The following is a 14090-nucleotide window of genomic DNA, read 5'->3' as shown; positions in this document are numbered from 1 at the left end:
AGGAAAAAGAAGGATGAGTACAACCCCAAGAACACCATCCCAACCGTGAAACATGGAGAAGGAAACATTTTTTTGGGGCTGCTTCTCTGCCAAGGGTACAGGACGACTGCACCGTATTGAGGGGAGGATGGATGGGGCTATGTATCGCCAGATCTTGGCTGACAACCTCCTTCCTTCAGTGAGAGCCCTGAAGATGGGTCGTGGCTGGGTCTTCCAGCATGACAACGACCCAAAGCACACAGCCAAGGCAACTAAAGAGTGGCTCCGTAAGAAGCATCTTAAGGTCCTGGAGTGGCCTAGCCAGTCACCAGATCTGAACCCGATAGAAAATCTATGAAGTCCGTGTTGCCCGGCAGCAGCCCCGAAACCTGAAAGCTCTGGAGAAGATATGCATGGAGGAGTGGGCCAAAATCCCTGCTGCAGTGTGTGCAAACCTTGTCAAGGACTAGGCCTGAACGATATATCGTTTAAACATCGCCATCGCGATGTGCGCATGCGCAATAGTCCCATCGCAAGGACGTGTGATAGTTTTTTCATTTCATTTTTTTAAATCCACAAACGTTTGTTTTGAGGAAGGAGCGCGAAGGAGAGCGCACAGCCTCTCATCTCATTCCCTCCAACTCGCAGTCATCGGCTCCTCCCCCTCCCCTGCTACAGCGGAGTGGAGGGAGGAGGGGCCGTTTTCAAAGTGAAAGCAAGCAACACGTTGAATAGGGAAGACTGTCTCCAAAAGGAGTTTTGGAAGTATTTTGGCTATCGACAAGAATATAAGGAACAAAAAACAGCCCTGTTGACAGTGCCTCGCCATGGTTGCCTCAACAAGAAGTAATCCGTCGAACATGTGGGACCATTTAAAACGCAGGTATCTATGCATTCCTGCTACGAGCTTCCCATCAGAGGCTTTTTAGTACAGGTGGGAACATTGTTACGTGCCAACGTTGTTGTCTCAAGCCTGCAATGGTGGATAAACTAGTAGTCTTGGCCAAAAACCTATGAGACCCAGTTGAGAATTGCTGAGCAAGGAAGGTGGACGATATGCAGACAAATACATAACACAGCTGCAGGAATGTCTTTTCTTTTTATTCATGTGACAGCTATCAGGAAGGCAGGAAATTTGGGAGTTAAAATGGTTCTGTTATTCATCAGTTATTTGCTGTTATTCAGTTCACTTATTTACAAGTTCAATTGAGTTTCTGTTTCTTTTATATTTAAATTAATTGTAAATCGTATTTTTCAAATAACTATAGTACAGCTGCACATAAAGTTTTGATACTTAATATTTTTTAAATATTTTTACAACTTTGTTGCAGTTTTGCAGTTTTATATTGTTATATTTTGTGTAAACAACTCAGGGGACTAATGCACTTGCACTTTTATTTGACAGATTTAATATTTAAGTTCAAATATGTTGACAACTTTATTGTTTTACTGAGGTTTTTATTTATTGTTATAGTTTGTGAACAACTCTTATTTGTCATATTTAATATTTTTGTTCAACTATGTTTACAACGTTGTTGTTATTTTACAGAAGTTTTTATTTATTGTTATATTTTGTCAAAAACTTAGGGGACGAATGCACCTGCTCTTTTATTTGTCATTTAATGTATTTGCTGCTGTTGAAGTGTCAAATATTGTGTTCAATAAATTATCTATTTTTTGCAGACATTGCTTCCTGGATCCCTTCATAATAATACAGCAATCTTAATCATTCACAAATGAAACGGTATTATATGAATACACTGTGGTCACGGTGTGTCATGCAAAGTATTTCCAAACAGCTATTCAAGTCATCTAGTGAAAATTTCTTTAAAAAAAAAAAAAATTGTATATATATATATATATATATATTTTTTTTTACTATCGCAATATAATATCGCAATATATTGCACACCTCAAAAAAATCGCAACAATAGTTTTTTCCAATATCGTTCAGGCCTATCAAGGACTACAGGAAACGTTTGGTATCTGTAATAGCAAACAAAGGTTTCTGTACCAAATATTAAGTTCGATTTTTGTGATGTATCAAATACTTATTTCGTGCAATTAAATGCAAATTTATTATTTAAAAATCATACAACGTGATTTTCTGGATTTTTGTATTAGATTCCGTCCCTCACAGTTGAAGAGAACTTATGATACAAATTACAGACCTCGACATGCTTTGCAAGTGGGAAAACCAGCAAAATCAGCAGTGTATCAAATACTTGTTCTCCCCACTGTATTTAGATCATATTGAATCATAGTAAATAAATAAAGCACTGAACATCAAATTTAACCTCAATTACTAAGTGTGTTTGACAAAAGAATGCACATATATTGATGATTAAACACATTTAAAGTAACATAAAGTCTGTCAGATTTTTTTAAACACACACACGCACACAATAAGTATGGACCAAAAGAGGAGGACAGGACTCAGACCAGCCATCTTTTGTAACAGGCTAGCCGCTCGTGCACTTGCCAAGACCCCAGGGAACATGGCTAACTCTTGAGTTAAAACGGCGAAATTTACATTCATTCGAAAGGCAAACCGAAATGTTTAAGCAGGTCCACTACCTTCGCATGACCCATAAACTGCAACCTTAAGTATCTGGACGTAACTTGAGCCCCTATCACATACTCCAAAACAACGGGAATATCGCGGGACTTAACCGTGCAGCAGTTGTGTGCGAAAACAATTTCCCGTGTCGACTGACATGGGAAGCAGTGTGCGTGAAAGGAGGCGTTAAATTCCCAGGTCACAGTAGATGGCTGATGACTTAAATATAGCGGCGGCCGATGTAACTTCCTCACTCTTCGCAGTAAGACGAAAAGCGGTAAACAAACATCGCAATTATAAACATAGCAAGCTGGAAACAGCTAAATTAAACTGAAAACATGACCAAAATTAAAATTTCAATTATTCCCTCGGGCGGGGCCAGGGTTCTTTCTCGCTAACTTTTTAAAATAACTATATATTAACGATGTATGAATGATAAACTAAGGAATATTTGTTATAAAATAAATAATTTGGATAAAAAAAACGAAGGCGCTGTATGGTCATTGCAGAGCCAGAGCGTGCCTATACGCCCTTTTTAATTTGACCTTGTTCATGGCATTATGAAGTCTGAAGACTATCAACAAATTTTGCAGCATAACGCAGGGCCCAGTGTAAGAAAGGTGGGGTCTCCCTCAAAGGTCATGGATCTTCGAGCAGGACAATGACCCAAAACACACTTCAAAAAGCACTAGAAATTGGTTTAAGAGAAAGCACTGGGGACTTCTAAAGTGGCCATCAATGAGTCCAGACCTGAATCTCATAGAACACCTGTGGAGAGATCTGAAAATGGCAGTTTGGAGAAGGCACCCTTCAAATCTCAGAGACCTGGAGCAGTTGGCCAAAGAAGAATGATCTAAAATTCCAGCAGAGCATTGTAAGAAACTCCTCGATGGATACCGAAAGTGGTTGTTCGCTATATTTTGTCTAAAGGTTGTGCTACCAAGTATTAGGCTGGGGGTGGCAATACTTTTGTCCGGCCCATTTTTGGAGTTTAGTGTAAAATGATAATGTTTTAATTTTTTTTCAATTCTATTGTGTTTTTTCATTGCAAGCAAAATAAATGAAGATATTCCTACCAAAGTATTTGTAATTGCAAATATTTTCTGGGAAAAATTGAGCATTACCTGACAGAATTGCAGGGGTGCCAACACTTTTGGCCAGCAGTGTAAACCATGACATAAATATATAAAACTATGTTTAATCAAACATTTTCAACAAATGATTTACCGCTTGGATGAAGAAGACTGGCTTCAATTTTGTGTGGCACCCGGGGTGGAATCTTCATACTGGCACGAATCTGGTAGAACCTGAAAAATAAAACAGTTTAAACAAAGTAGACAGGGATATGAGATGCTTGTATGATATCTAGCATCACTCGTACAAGAATAAACTACCTCCAGCTTCCTGTGGCTTCATTTGTAAAATGACACTAAACCCTTCCTGAATAAATGAAGAGCACTTTCTTTTCGTAGTCACTCAGGTAGTAAAGCTGAGCTCTTGAAGTAATAATGAGCTGAGGTAATGTTTCGTTGTTTCACAACAACGAAACACTGCAACCGAAGCCAATCCATTTTGATCAGGAGGGCTGGCAGAATAATTGCTGCCAGCCCAGTACAAACTAATCAAATGAATTGGACGTCAATCACCGTACATGGAAGCCAATGAGTTAAACAGATTCTATTTTCTAGTACAGTGTTTTCAAACTTCTGTGCCGTGGCGTACTTTCTGGTGTGCTGTGGAACATCATCCACTTTCAGCTAATTGATGTAAAAATGTTTTTTTTTTAAAAACAAATTCGCAAATGTGCCGTTGCCGATTCTGTGCTGTCCAATAGTGTGTAATCATGCAGTACCCTTCCATATCAGTAGGTGTCAATGGGTAGCTAATTAGTTTGTTTAGTAATGTGTATGAGGTAAGAGTGGCATTGGTACGGTGGCCGAGAGGTGTCAAGCGAAATGCAAAGTCCAAACACTTTGCAAATAGAAAAAGCACAAACCCCGATGGCATACTGCACGCAGGCTATTTTTAGACCGTGACGTAGCATCATAAAGCGGAAGTAAAGCTGAAGTGGGACATTATAGATCCGCCCTCGCGTAGACACAACGTAATTTGTGCTACTTTTCTCCGGTAATCTTTCAAAAACGAACTTGCCGATCACGCATTGCTTTTTTGGAACTTGTAGAAACGACTCTAGACATTACGACACATGAAGGATGTTTTCTTCATACTTTTCTGGAAACCAAAAACTCGGGAGGAAAAAATGTGAAGACTGAATAAACTTGCGCGGACTTTAACACCAGCTCGGTGAATCCATTCACATTTCATATGCATTAAACATTATGTTGGGCTGGCATGGTCTTTCAGAGGACAAAGAGGTAAGCCATTTTTATATTTTTAACTTTTTTTTTTTTTTGCGTAACGTTGTGCCGTACTGCTTCTGTCTTAAAATGAATGACCTGAAAAGAATTACAATGGTATCTGACTGCCACTGTTACCGTTTCTGCTATATACATATATATATACATATATATTAGGGCTGTCAAAATTATCGCGTTAACGGGCGTTAATTAATTTTTTAAATTAATCACGTTAAAATATTTGACGCAATTAACGCACTAGGCCCGGTCAGACAGATTTAAATGTCAGTACAGTGAAAGGCCAACTTGGTAATTGTGTTTTATGGAGTTTTTCCGCCCTCTGCTGGCGCTTGGGTGTGACTTGCATATGTTATGTGGCGTAATGTCGCCCTCTGCTGGCGATTCAGTGCAGCTGATTATTTGGGATTCGGCGCCCTTTTCTGACGTGATTATATGTCGACGCGAACTCACACTAATAGACAGTGCTATTCAGACCAGCTAACGTCCGCATCCAGTATTCAGTGGCAGTTCTCATAGCCCCATCACACTGTTTGTGTCTAATACATGCATCGCTTGTGAGTTATATTCCTCCTTTGTTTATATTCATGAGCATTAGATAGTTATTGATGATGTGTATTTGAATTTGTTCACATATATGGTGAAATGCAGTTACATTGTTAGATGCTTGTGAGCTAATTGGCTACTGCTACTGCTCATATGGACACGTGTGTGTACATTTTATGTTATTTTGTGATTTATGCAAGTTATTGACACATTGCCTTGTTATTTTCAGTTTTACAAAAATACAAGAAACGTGCTTCTGTCAAAAAGAGATGACTTCAGTAAAGCCTATGCAACTTTGCCACACCGTCTGATTTCTTTTTTGAATTTATGTTTGCTATCTTTCAATTTGTGTACTCACACACATTGAGGACAGAATAGGGCTACTAGTTTATTTTTTGATTGAAAATTTTACAAATTTTATTAAAACGAAAACATTAAGAGGCGTTTTAATATAACATTTCTATAACTTGTACTAATATTCATCTTTTAAGAACTACAAGTCTTTCTATCCATGGATCGCTTTAACAGAATGTTAATAATGTTAATGCCATCTTGTTGATTTATTGTTATAATAAACAAATACAGTCCTTATGTACCGTATGTTGAATGTATATATCCATCTTGTCTTCTCTTTCCATTCCAACAATAATTTACAGAAAAATATGGCATATTTTATAGATGGTTTGAATTGCGATTAATTGCGATTAATTACGATTAATTCATTTTTAAGCTGTAATTAACTCGATTAAAAATTTTAATCGTTTGACAGCCCTAATTATATATATATATATATATATATATATATATACAGTGGTACCTCTACATACGATCACTTCGACACACGATCTTTTCGACATCCGACGTAAAATTTGAGCCGCCATTTGTTTCTACATCCGACGAGTTGCTCGAAATACGACGACATGACAGCACTGCAAACGAACGCACGGTGGATTTTCTTGTGTGAGAAATCAACACAGTTTTCAAAAAAAGTTGATACAGTTGGAGAAACAAGGAAAAAAGTGATGCTTACCTTTGAAATGAAGATGCAAGTTATAGAAAAATATGAGCTTGGTGTGCGCGTCCCTGAACTGGCTCAACAATACAGCTCCATGGTCCTCTTCCGACCACCGTTCGCCACTATTTATAAGTTAAGGTGACAATTATTATTGTGGTAACATTGCCAAGGAAATCGCCAGCTTCGTCACGTTTTTATCATTTATTTAAGAACTTATCCAACACAAAACGCCCATTGTCTTAAGCAGTTGACTGCTCTCAAGAAAACGAAAGTATTATCTCTACCGCACCGACCTATCTCACCGTGACGTCAGCTTCGCGGTGCGTTCAGGGACAGTAAAAAGTGTCCGCCATATTAGAATCCAATTCGTTACATTATTTACAGGAATAATTATTAATTCTTCTTCTTATTATTATATTATTCTGACTTATTTATTTATAACTTATTTGTTTTTCTATGTTTAATTGCCATTTGTAACAGTGCCAGCAGTATTTATTAAGAATTTAGTGTATGTTTTTAGGCTTTGGAACGAATTAATGGAATTATAATGTATTCCTATGGGAAAATCCTGCTCGACATACGACCATTTCGACTTACAAACAAGGTCCTGGAACGAATTAAATTCGTATGTAGAGGTACCACTGTATATATATATAAAATCAACTTTAGTAAGGGGGAAGTGTAAATAAATCATAGAATTAAGATGTGTTATCAATGAAAAAATGAAAAGTGTTCGTTGCCTGTCACTGAGTAGCATTTGCGATCGCTACACAAAGCTAAGTAAATTACCCCCAAGAACGGTAAGAGACGTAGGACAACCAGAGGATATATAAGAAAGACAGGGCTGAAGGTAAAGGATAGCTTGTTGAAACAGGAGAATGTCATTGTCAGTCGCATCGATAAAAAAGCTTAAGCAACTTTACGGAGGCCAGTAGAGATGGTCACAAAACACATATAGCACTATACAAAGTGTCTTTTTTATTTTATTTTTTTTAAACTTCTGGGTCATCGTCTTTGCAATTGTCTTGCGAGCCTTTTGCGGTCGTGCTGCGAGCCATTTGCTGTCGTGTTGTGGCAATTGGCGTTCGTGCTTTTGCCAATTTGCAATCGCGCTTTAGGAATTGGGGATTGTGTTGTGGCAATTTGAATTCGTGCTGCGACCCATTTGCTGCCGTGTTGTGGAAATTGGGGTTCGTGCTTTTGCCAATATGCGATCGCGCTCTAGGAATTGGGGATCGTGTTGTGTCAGTTTGCATTCGTGCTTTTTATCTTTTGCAAAGCGTTTGCAATTGGGGTTCGTGCTTTTTCTATTTGCAAAATGTTTGGACTTTGCATTTCGCATGACACCTCTCGGCCACCGTACATTGGGGCTAGTGGCTAGCTAGCGAAACTATAACGGTAACAGCGATGGAAAAAGTTTTTAAAAGGGACGATGCCAACTCAGAACTGGCCATTGCACAAAATTAATTGTATGGCGGTCAAAAAAAGACTGTTTCCTCTCGAAGAGTCTCTGGTGTGAGGCACTAACCAAATCCAAACAAATATTTAATTGGGATTTTCAGGTGTCAACCTGAGTGAGTAAAAATTTCTTCAAAACAGTTGATCGAGCATGGTTGGTTGTCATTGGGACATCAACATTACAAATTTTGAAAAAAGATTTTGGGATTTTTTTTGTCTTTTTGGGTCCAAATGTGGATTAAAATTGGTCAGTGAAGAAAACAACAGTTTGGACATGAAGTTAAAGGTGTCCTGAAAAAAGGGACCCAACTTGGCCATTGTGAACAGTTTTTTCTTTGAAATATAAAGGCAACATCAAAGGCATGCAAATTCGGCCAGGCTTAGGTGTTAAAAGGTTAATTGTGTAAACACGATCTGTGTATTATTGTTATTATTTAATTACAGGTGTTTTAACTCATTTCAATTTATTTTATTTAAATGGGCTATTATTTATTTTATTATGTGTTTATGTTTTACAAATGTGATGTAGTATTCATTTGTATTGTATATTTTATGTTGTATAACTTTAGTTCCTATGTGAATATTAGTTCCTACTTGTTTTGTTTTGGGGTTTGTATTGAACACGGGGCCGTGTTGCTTGCTATTATTATAGCAGAGAAGACAGCAGAAAATCAACAAAGACAAGTCAACTGTGCCCCGATCTACCACTCAAGAGACCTGATGGACTCAAAAAGTGGGTTATGATTGCATTTTAGTTTGAAAATCGACTGGATCCACCTTATTTTTACACATGTGACTTCCGGTCTGCCCGGTATTGCGTCAAATGATAAACTCTGCCTTTCTTTTCGCATGCGTCGTGTTGAGCTGCTTCTGGGATGTGTGTAACACGCGGCCGCACTGCAACTGGTGTGCATTGGCTGATTGACTTTAACTCCCGCGTTTCACTGCGTTCTCGCGGCGGCCACGTTGTCGCGCTGTTGACATTTCTGGGTTATACTGTCCTACCGTGTTGGTCCTGATTATAGTAGAGAAGACGGAGTAAATATAATCTACACAAAGAAACTGTAACCCGATCGACTCACAGCCTCGAAAAGTAAGGGTTACATTACGTCAGAAACTCGTTCGGTACGCCTCCGTTCCGAACCGAGCACCACGTACCGAAACGGTTAAATACAAATACATGTACTGTTACACCCTTAATTCTAATGTTTTAATTTGTTTGATAGTATGTCACTAATTTTACAGGTTAATTGCACAAAATTGAAATCCGAAAACAGAAGTGAATTTCTACTGTCTAAAACAAATGCAAATACACAATTGTTGTTACAATAACAAACTCACCCTCTTTGGAACAGGTCAACATTGTAAAATTTATGGAGCTCCACCGAGAACTCCACCGTGGCCTGAACTTCAGTCATCGTGATCTCTAAAGGATCTGATGCTTCACATCATCTGGGACACAAGCAAAAGCCTGATAAGGAAAACAGAGAACCCCTGGGGCTTATTATAAAGTAAAGGAAGTATAAGAGTCCTCTTGTGCAACCACAACAATCGTTTGACAAACAGTGAAAACTATTGAGGAAATAGAATAGAATAGAATAGAATAGAATAGAATAGAATAGAATAGAATAGAATAGAATAGAATAGAATAGAATAACCCCTTCATTATAACTATACAGTTGTACAATGAAATTGTGAAGCATCTCCCTCTCCAGTGCAGGATAGGTTAAAATCTCAAAGTGACTTGCAAGTATAAAAATATAAAATTTAAATAAACAAATATAAAATGTGCATAAGATAGTCCTATGTTCAGGCAGTGCAAATAATCGAAGTAGGCAGCAAGCAGTTTGACAGTGAAGGCATTGAATATTGCTCATTACTATTGCATGTAATTAAGTGCAACTGTTTATTGTACAAATCGGGGGAATGTGAATTAATACATGTACAAATAATTAATTACAATACTCATGCAATGTTTCAATATAATTAAATATTTAAAAGAACTAGATAAAATAAGTGAACATGCTTAAAAAAAGCTGTAGGATTTTCCAGATTTCAAATTATTATACCAGTAAATCAAGTTAAAACGTAATGGAAAATTTCGATGTAACTAGAAATTCAACAGAAATTTAGGTCTGACAAATGCTATTGTAAATATTGGCATAGAAAGAATAAATATGTCTAATTTTGTACATGTAGTAACTAGTGTTGCACCGATACCATTTTTTGGCTCCGATAACGATACCTGGCTGTGCAGTATTGGCCGATACCAATACCATACCGATACCACCCCTATATATATATATATATATATATATATATATATATATATATATATATATATATATATATATATATATATATATATATATATACATACATTTTTTTTTTCCCCAAAAGAGCTACATAATTGGATGTGAAATCATTGCTATCAAGGCTTTGTCAGGCGGTTGCTTACCTTTGCAAAATAGGAAAAAGACTAGTACAAAGTGAATAGTCTACTATACCCTAGTAGACAATAGTTGAATAAACCTTTGGCTCTCAAAGGCCAAAATAGTGCTACATTTGTGAAATTAATAAAACATGTATATTGCTAGCCCAACAGTAAGAAAGTAAAAATAAATTCATAATAATAAACTCAGAATGAACTGAATAAACCTTTTTAAACCTCTCAAAGGCCAAACAGTGCAACTTTCATGAAATTATTGTCCCATTCTGCTGCTGGTTAGATTGTGTCTTGTTGCTGGGCTGGTCGTGGGGGTTTTCCTGATGTCGCACCTGAATCCAATGCAGGCTCATCAGCGCAGCATTTATGCACGGGTGATCTCAAAGATATTTGCCTTGCTGATCGCCATTTGACATCTCGCACTATAGTCTCGCTACATTTGCTTGTTACGCCCCTGCATTGGGTTTTTTCCTGTTAGTGTGCTGCTCGCGTTTGTAAGCTCTACCCTGTGCAGCTATTTGAGTGTTTTTGATTTGGCTTTTTGGATCGCTGCCTATCGTCTTAGTTAACCTTCGAGTTTGTAGTATTGAGCTCCGTCGACCTGCTGTCACGGACTCCTTTTGTTATTTCTTCTATCCCGCGATCGCGTGTTATTTTTTGTTTGCAATCATTAAACCCTTGTACGTACCCCCCGCTTGTTGTCTGCTTCGAGTTCCAACCTTGTTTCCGTATTTGCGGACGCCAACAATCATAAGTAATAATAATTGACCACAGCATCCCGTCTCTCTGTTAGCCTCCTTTTTTTCGGGGGGGGGGGGGGGGGGGGGGAGTGAGTCCCTTATTTCTATTTCTGAAAGGTGGCAACCCTACTTTGGAAACAGTTCCCAAATTACTGCAGCATTTCTTTCAGTAAAACACAATAAAAGTAAAGTAGACATAGAGAACTGACCAGAGATTGTTGCTCCGGTCCAACGCCCTTCCTCTGGATACCAGTCCTGCTCTTGCAGGCTCAAACTCGTTGTGTTCGTTTATATTTCGTCTTCAAATGTTTTATCAGGTTCGAGGTATTGAAATTGGCCGATTTAACTCCACATCTCGAAACTTTCAGGCCGCAAATCTTGTATGCAGCTATTGATTTTAATCGACGGGATTTCTATTTTGAAATACTTCCCAACCGCCGCCATTTCTCCTGGTTTGCATTTCCTCCATATGAAAAAGCGGCCTTGTCATTGGTTAGGAGTGGCTATTGGCCCGCTCTCATTGGTCTGGAGCAGGCCAATAGCGATAGCTGCTTGGTGGTCACGTGTCATCACACAACACAGAGACAGTGTAGTAAGCGCCAGGAGGAAAAAAAGGCTGCGGTCAAATGTTATAATAATGGACCGGTAAATGGTATCGGTGCCGTCTTTGTTGGTACTCGCCGATACCGATACCACCATTTCGGGCTGGATCGGCACCCCCAGCCGATACCAGTATCGGTGCATCTTTAGTAGTAACAACAGAGTAAGTAGGTAAACTCTGGTGTGGGAAGAAGAAAAAAAAAAGTTGACTCAATAGAGATAAATGAGATCAGTCTGGGATTCTGTAGTCTGAAATAAGTTAAAAACAACATCTGTTCGATTTGGCACTTTCACACCTAAAACAACATAATGTTACCCAGTGAAATCTGCTAATTTAATAAATACTAGTCCTAAATACTGTATGTTATTTGTGAGGACAGCTCATAGATTTCACCATGGATTTGGGTCTGGCTGGGTCACTCTAAAAACCTTTAATTTCTTAAATTTGTACATGTTTCAAATATATGTAAACTGAAATGACATAGGTTTCTCCACCCGTGGACTATGGTTTACTTTACGTGGTGAAAATAATACCTAATTGACTAGCTTTTACCGATAATTAACTACTTCTATCCAGAACGTTTCCTACCAGTAATCAAATGCATGCTTTTATTTGCTTATCCTGTGTATTTCGAATTTACATCCCACTATTAACATAACCCTTGGCAACCCAGAACGAAAGTAGGACAGTTAGCAAAAATAGCCCTCGTCTCTAAGTAAACTTGACAATTGGTTACACGCATGTAGAATGGCCAACGCAGATGAAGCCAATTTCTTAATCTTAAAAGAAACCTTAGCACTGGAGTAAAACCATGACAAATTGTGAGTGCATTTGGCACTGTTAACATGACACGGTTTACGAAGTAGTAGAGTAATAATCTCAGCAATGGTGTCCTGACTGTTTCAAGAGGGGAGTGACTCTTGCTAAAAAAATCGTTTATAGGCCTACGACATATCAAGTGGGCTAAACAAACGTTCACAAAACAGTGTACAAGAACGTTAAACATCACTCGGTAGTGTAGCATGGAAGACGATTGCTTGCTCTTGCACTGACAAGTAGCAGAAAGTAGCTATACGGCTAACAGGCTGATCTTAGCTTCTAAAATGCCAACAATTCACCATTGGACTGGCAAACCAACCGACGCAATCCTGCCGTACGAGATGTCTTTCCTCCTCCAGGTGCCGAAAGTAGCTATACGGCTAACAGGCTGATCTTAGCTTCTAAAATGCGAACAACTCACCATTGGACTGGCAAACTAACCGACGCAATCCTGCCGTACGAGATTTCTTTCCTCCTCCAGGTCCGGACGGTAAATCTCCCTAGTTGTTCAGTGACTCGTCCACCTTTTGAAAAATGCCAGACGATGGCCGCTCAAGATATGATAAACTGGCCATTTACGCTTCAGAATGTGGGTAGTTCGAGCTCAATCTGAGAGGCTGTCAGTAGCCCCGCTAAAAACCTATTGACAAGTTTCCTGAGCGAAATACGGGCGGCGCCATTTTGAAGAATGACTGCTCCAAACTTCCGGTTTAGAAAAAACAACATCAGTAGCATTCTGCACGAATGCTATTTTTAGACCGTGACGTCGCATCGTAAAGCGGAAGAGGAACATTATAGACATGCCCTCGCTTACAAACCATTATATTTCTGCTAGTTTTCTCCGGCAATCTTTCAAGAACGAACATCCCGATCAAGCACTGCTTATATGGAACTTGAAGAAACGACTCTAGACATTACGACATATGAAGGATGTTTTCTTCATACGTTTCCCGAAATAAAAAATTCGGAGGAAAAAGTGTAAAGAATGGATCAACTTGCGCAGACGTTTATCGCCAGCAAAGTGAAGCCATTCTCATTTCATATGTGGTAAACATTTTGATGGGTTGGCATGGTCCTTCAGAGGACAAGAGGTAAGCCGTTTTGATCATAAACCGGGTTTGCAGGGGGGCCAAAGGGGCCAGGCCCCCCTGGTGGCCGAAAAGTGTCATTGTATGTAATTGACTTTCCTATATATGATTTTAAAATTAAGAGTTTTCCAGTAAAAATTGTATATAAAAGTTGTAAAGCAAAAAAACAAACAACAAAAATGAATGAAATGAACAAAAAAAGATACTTTTATACAGGGGTGAAATTGGACCGGAACGGTCAGGAACGCAGTTCCGGTATAATATTCAGGGCCAGAACGCAGTTCCGGTATAAGATTCAGGGCGGGAATGCTGTTCCGGTACACGGTGCTTTGATTCCGAAAATATGACGGCAACTGTCAAAACGCTATGCAAAAAAAAAATGCTAACCTGCCACACATGCATTTAATCTCCAAGAAGAAAGTGCTTGTGTAGCGTAATCCGTTTCCACCAATATTTATTATTT

General features: G+C 38.7%; 1 protein-coding gene across 7 annotated transcripts in view; it reads right to left on the bottom strand.

Annotated features, from left to right (window-relative positions):
- Window positions 1-13260, bottom strand: part of fam135a (family with sequence similarity 135 member A) — a 34988-nt gene extending 21728 nt beyond the window's left edge. For 2 of the 7 annotated variants that reach the window (XM_057848442.1, XM_057848448.1), the window contains exons 1-3: window positions 12961-13260; window positions 9275-9404; window positions 3767-3846 (exon numbers count right to left, since the gene is read on the bottom strand). In XM_057848442.1, coding sequence (XP_057704425.1) covers window positions 3767-3846; window positions 9275-9351 — 157 coding nt within the window. In that variant the 5' untranslated portion in view covers window positions 9352-9404; window positions 12961-13260. The other 5 variants (XM_057848443.1, XM_057848445.1, XM_057848446.1 and 2 more) reach the window with 5 other exon arrangements.
- Window positions 13261-14090: the final 830 nt, after the last annotated feature.

This window comes from Corythoichthys intestinalis, chromosome 10 (assembly GCF_030265065.1).
Source record: "Corythoichthys intestinalis isolate RoL2023-P3 chromosome 10, ASM3026506v1, whole genome shotgun sequence".
Taxonomy (NCBI): Eukaryota; Metazoa; Chordata; class Actinopteri; order Syngnathiformes; family Syngnathidae; genus Corythoichthys; species Corythoichthys intestinalis.
The sequence above is the reverse complement of the archived record's forward strand: the minus strand, read 5'-3'. Positions and strand labels throughout refer to the sequence as shown.